The sequence below is a fragment of the Octopus sinensis genome, unplaced genomic scaffold (assembly GCF_006345805.1).
Source record: "Octopus sinensis unplaced genomic scaffold, ASM634580v1 Contig11491, whole genome shotgun sequence".
In the NCBI taxonomy this organism is placed as follows: Eukaryota; Metazoa; Mollusca; class Cephalopoda; order Octopoda; family Octopodidae; genus Octopus; species Octopus sinensis.
Window position 1 is genome coordinate 124,306 of NW_021832380.1, and position 5,841 is coordinate 130,146.

The following is a 5,841-nucleotide window of genomic DNA, read 5'->3' on the forward strand; positions in this document are numbered from 1 at the left end:
ATTCAGAAAATTAGAAATATGGCACTTTCTGGACAGACTATTAAGGTCAAGACCATTAAAATAGCAGAATGAAAATAAAAGGATAAACACAACTTACCAGATGTCGGTATCTACTGACAGGCGACATGTATAAACTCTTTTCCTGATAGCTTTTAGGTCATTCTCAACAACAGCAGGTCCGTAGTTATGTCGTCTAATTAATATTCTTAACGTTTACTTGTTTGTTTACAATAAACCCTACGTAACAACGTCGGACTAGCAAACCTGAGACCCCCAAAACTTGAAAAAAAGGTATCAATTATAAAAGTCACCACGATGTTGATCATGGCGTTTTTTCTTGTCTTTCTGTCTTCGATTACAAAACCACACTCGGAGAATGTCGATCTGGATTCCGAGATAGTGGGACGCACGTGTCATTTCAAGATTTGAAGGCTTTTGGCAATTGCGGTATAGTTTGTGTAAATATTCTTTGGCATCCTCAGTAAAGCAAGTCCTCTTCCGGCGTTTATAATTATACTTCTCTACAACTCGACATTTCATACTCAATTCGAAGTAATCCCGTTGGGGACAGTCTTGGGAACTTGTGATTGCCACTAAAAAATAGTTGAGAATATCCATCAATTTTGCCATAGACGAAAGTGAGAGTTTTTGAGATTCAAATCGACAAATAGTCGTTTGTGAGACTGTAAAACCGTACTTCTCAAGCATAGAGGACACGGCCGACTGCGTGAGTCCCAATTTGTTCCTCTCGCACCTGAAATAATATGTGAATCGAAATATCTTGTCATTCACGTGTTCACTTTGTTCTGTAAAAACATGATCATCCAACATGCCTTGAATTGAAGAGTCGTCACATAGATCAGACCACTGGTAAAAATTTGGATTGCCATAATTTTGATTCATAATGCATTTTAGCGCTAATAACGATTTATATACTTCCAAGTATTACACAGCCAAATCTATGAAATGCACATCTGAAAATTCGACGGTAAATTTGCAAAACATTTGAATTTTCATTCATAACGCGAAGCAATATGTTTCGTTCAATACACACGCAAATACTTTCGTCTGATACTATCCAACAAACAAAGTATTCTTTGCCAACTGCATACCAATACTACTTACTCAGAAATAGCCAGTATTTTCAGATAATTAGAATATCACTATGCTGATTCTTATTTGTGTCATTTCTTTGAGTTTTTAAAGTTTTCAAACAAAATCATTTTAGTAAAAACCTGTAATCCATTATTCAGAAGTGACTGTGGTTAAACTGGAGGATAAAATTTTAAATTCCGTCGATTCTTCAATTTTTTTACGAAATCGGTTCTTGTTCTCTCTTGATTTTCTAAACTGCGTGGCTGGTGCATATGAAGGCTCAGGTACATACGTTCCTGTATTTTCGCGGTAGCGCTGTTACTACTTAATAAAAGAACGAGAATACCGCTAATTCATACAACCATTAATATTGAGAATGCATTAATTAAATTTGAAAAAGTCAATCAATTATGAATGGTGTAAACTTTACTAACTTAATAAAAATATACCGTATATACTCGCGTCAAGCCGGCTTTAGAACTATGAAAAACACTCACCAAATTATGAGGTCGACTTATATGCCCATCAGATAGACGGGACATAAAAATATGTGATACTAAACAACTTATTAGATCGTGCAAAAGAACGATAACACCGCTGATTCGTACAACCATAAATATTGAAAGTGCACTAATTAAATTTATAAAAGTAAATCAGATATAGATGGTGTAAAGTTTACACTGTAAACAAAAAAGAATGTCCTATATGGCTTCTTTTAAACTAAAGGTAGTGAGAGCCCTCCAAAACAAGCAATCTTGAATCTTTCGAATTGATGACAATTACTCTCTGGAATTAGTGTCCTGTATTCCCACTGGTAACGTAAACTTATGGGTCGACGTATATGCGAGAATATAGCGTATTTTATGCTAAATTAAGGGCAACAATAGGAGGGGAATGAATCACAGAACTCCTTGGATTCCCCGCACCAACAGACCTTGAATAACCATTTCAAAAAAGTGAAATAAATCAGAAATATTAGAATCAACAGTCGAGGAATTCAGCGGCCATAAGCACGTCCAGAAGGGCTGCGGAATCCAAAGGAAACTCAGCAGTGACTCCAGACTTTAAGGCACTGGAGCAGTACTGAAAGTAGTCGCAGACTTTACTGAGAACATGTGATCTAATTAAAGTCGAATGACTCGATACGGGATATCCATAAACGTAATTTCATTCTTTTCTTTCTCAGAAGAAACGACTACGAGTTACTTAGGTGAGTAACCTGGTCCGTCAAGCATTGCTTTAATTGTCCCCGATCGGACAGCATATTTCCTCTTGACTATAAATTCGAATCCATCCGAAGATATGAGTTTTATATACATCGAATTAGGACCTTCAATCTGTCCAATTTCAGGCTCATAATCAGACTGACATTCCATCACCAACGCAACAACTACTTTTAAATATGTATTTGTTAATAAATTAATTCAAATGTAATTTATTTATAACTAAAATCAAATAAGTAATTAAAAGCACCTCCAAACGCCCTAATTTATAGTGTCAAAATAAAACCCTAAACTAGCACCAAGACCAAGTCCCACTGCAGAAGCCCTCAGCCCACGAGGAACACAATACAACAACCCGGCCGTGCCTTGAAATAAACAAAAATGACCCCAAACCACATCCAATAGAATATTCAAGAATAACGTGCTCTTTTCCATAAAGTCGGGTAGCTTCGATGGCGAGCATGGCCGTGGAGACCAAAAAGAACACTTTTTTGCCCCAGAAGAAGCCATATCGCATTCCCCCCAGCAGCAGTGTATCGTAGTACTGTTTCTTGAGTAGTAGACATTAACTATCATTACCGACGCATCTGCCTTGGTTTTGAAAACGGTGATGACATTTTGTTCACGGAATTTAGCGGCTGCCATTCTTACTCCGTAAGGAAAGTAGAGGGCGGAGACAATTAGTCCGGACTGGAGACTGCAGAATAAAATATTTTTTAGTTTTTCTCCAAATTCTGCATTTCTTAAATGGGATGATCAATTTTACTGAGTTGTTGTATTAAAGCTATTCGGAACGACACTGGAATTCATTTTGAATTTAATATTTATGATTAAATACTTATTTCCGATAATAATTAAAAAACATCTCCACCTGTAGACTGGTCCCCTTGAACTACCACCAAGATGTGTTATTCCAACTAATATACAACCAAATCAAGCATAAAGCGTGAAATTGTACATTAAATGAAATTGATTATGCATTTCCCACATTGTAATGAAAGGTATGACTGGGGTGGAGTAACATCTAGGCACAACTGCACTCCCCCAGCCAAGCGAACTCCCTAAAACAATCAAACACATCGACATTTATTCCAAAATATTGACAGGTAGTACATTTTCTCGACTACTGCAGACCTGAATGTCCCCAATTTGGTACGTAGAAAGCAGTCATTCGAGTTTCTCTTATCGCTTTGGACTATGGGAATGCAGGGAAGGGCCACCGTCCTCCACCTTCTTGACATGTGGACAGTTATAATCCGAAAAACTTAAATTTCTAGGCAAATCCCAAGAAGCCCAGATTCCACCGCCTCGTGGAAGAATTGGACACTCCGAACGACGGATACAAGCTTGTAGTGATGCGTATGATCAACACCATTGCGGGGGACTGTGCAGAGAAGGACGTGCTTGATATATTCTCAGGTTGTTGTCTGAAACACGTCTAGTTAAAGAATTTGACGTTTACTTTGAAAAAATTAAGTATTTTACACATTTTCATGTTTGCAGACAAAGTAGATTTGCGTGCCTGCAAAACGAGTGGGAGAAACTCAAACATTTTGGAAAACAAGAACAGAACACAGACATTAGAGAAATGACTAATCAAATCACCGAGAAAATACTCGGAAGGGTTGTCGGTCCTCAAACAGAATAGATCAAAGAGGAGGATCACCTCTGTCTTATTCACGTTCTCAACAGCCTTTGGAAATATTCAAACGATCAAGGAAATTTAGAAAACTTCGAATATACCCCACAGAAGCCTAAAAAGTCTTTTTCCGACTCGGCCACTCAAACTGACCTTCAAAGTACTGATCAGAGTAGTCAGTCAAGTCACGTGTTTTTAGGTGTGAGTTACAACGAAAAAATTGAAGACATTGCATTGTCCACTCCAATTCCTGTCCAACAGACAGGGTCTCCCACTTCTAGTGAGTCCCTCCATAACTCAATTCCTCCCCCACCGACTCCACTTTTTTTTCTGAGTCCCAAAAGTCAGTCGGTGAAGAAGGAAATGGTCCCTAAACCGACCAATAAACTGCGAAGTATACGATGGAGGAAAATAGAAGACAGACGCATCAACACGACATCACTTTGGTCAAATCAAGACAAAGTCAGGAGAATTGTCAGTAGCCTGGATTGGCAGAAAATGGAAAACATGTTTGCAGAGGATCACGCCAGATCTGTCCAAAGCTCGTTCAAAACGAAAAAACCTCGCGTAAGTTAAACCTGACATTATAGTCTAAATTACTTGGTTCCAAAAGGAGTCTGTGTGTGAACATATTTGTCCGACAGTTTCGCATTCCCGTCGATGATATAATTGCCAATATCTCTAAATGGGACTCATATTCTTTCACTGGAGACCAACTAAAGGATTTGTCTTCACTACTCCCCTCTCAAGACGAGGTAGAGCTGTCTTCGGAACCAATAGATCACTGCTATAACCGAAGGGGTGAAAAACGGACTCGTCTTAGAGGACGGCGAACTTTTTTTGGCCAAGCTTATTCGTTTACAAAAGTAGATTACAAACTTAAATCACAGCTACGAAATACGGGTCGAAGCGATGCTGCTCGTGGAAGAATTCGCAGTCTCCGCCAGCCACATTAAAGACTCAGTCGAACTTACCATCGAAGCCTGTGAAGGTATGACTCACTGCCGCAGTTCCAGCAATACTCAAGAACGAGGAACTACACGACTTGCTCATTCGAGTGCTCGTCGTTGGCAATTATTTGAACTACGTACTTTATGTTGTATATTTTGAGGGAAAGAGTCACGGTAATGCCAGTGCCTTCTCCATATTCTCGCTTAACCAGGTATGGGAGACCAAGACCAACCGAGTGGGATACAATCTGCTTCACTGCTTGGTTGAGGTTTGAGTTATGTACGATTGTGGGACTTGGAGGATAAACACGTGTCCTTTACAAATGAAGTTCACAAACTCGCGAATGTAGAAAAGTTTATATTTGGCTTATTTTGACAGAGCTATGACCGATACTTCAAAAAAAGGGTTTCAACTCCTGAAGCACCGACTGGAGGACGTGGTGGATAAAACTAAGCAAATTGAAAACGACCCTGAATTGGTTGAACAAATTGCAAACATTAAATTTGTTATTTAAATATTTAATGTGGCAGAATTTGGAAAAACAAATCACAGTCACAGAACATTCACTTTTGGAGTACGAAAAAAAGAAAAAGGAGTTGGCAGATTTTTTTAGTGAATCTTACAACACATTCAACGTTAGCGAGGTTTTTGGTGTCTTAAAAGTCTTTCTCATCAAATTTTCCAAGTGTTGTGAGGTAAATGGTTCTTTAATCGTTTAGGAGATTAAAGCTGATAAAATTCGTAGAGAAAACAAAGCCCAAAGACCTCAACAAGGACCACAGAAACTACGGAAAAAAAGTGACCAGGAAATATTCGATATTTTGAGCAAAATTGAGGTGAACCGAGAACTCTGCCCATTTAATCGACATTCCAAAAATCATATCGTAAAATTGGAATCTAAAAACTCCTGTTCGTTCTCAATGAACAAACTGA

At 38.5% G+C, this 5,841-nt stretch overlaps 1 protein-coding gene across 1 annotated transcript; it reads right to left on the reverse strand.

Moving 5' to 3' along the window:
• Positions 1-294: 294 nt before the first annotated feature.
• LOC115228965 (POU domain, class 3, transcription factor 3-like) lies at positions 295-903 on the reverse strand. Its single transcript, XM_029799411.1, has one exon. The coding sequence runs from the start codon at positions 901-903 to the stop codon at positions 295-297; it is 609 nt and encodes a 202-aa protein (XP_029655271.1).
• Positions 904-5,841: the final 4,938 nt, after the last annotated feature.

Bases quoted from the DNA above. Each gene is read 5' to 3' on its own strand.
- LOC115228965 (XM_029799411.1), bottom strand. From the start codon at position 903: ATGAATCAAAATTATGGCAATCCAAATTTTTACCAGTGGTCTGATCTA.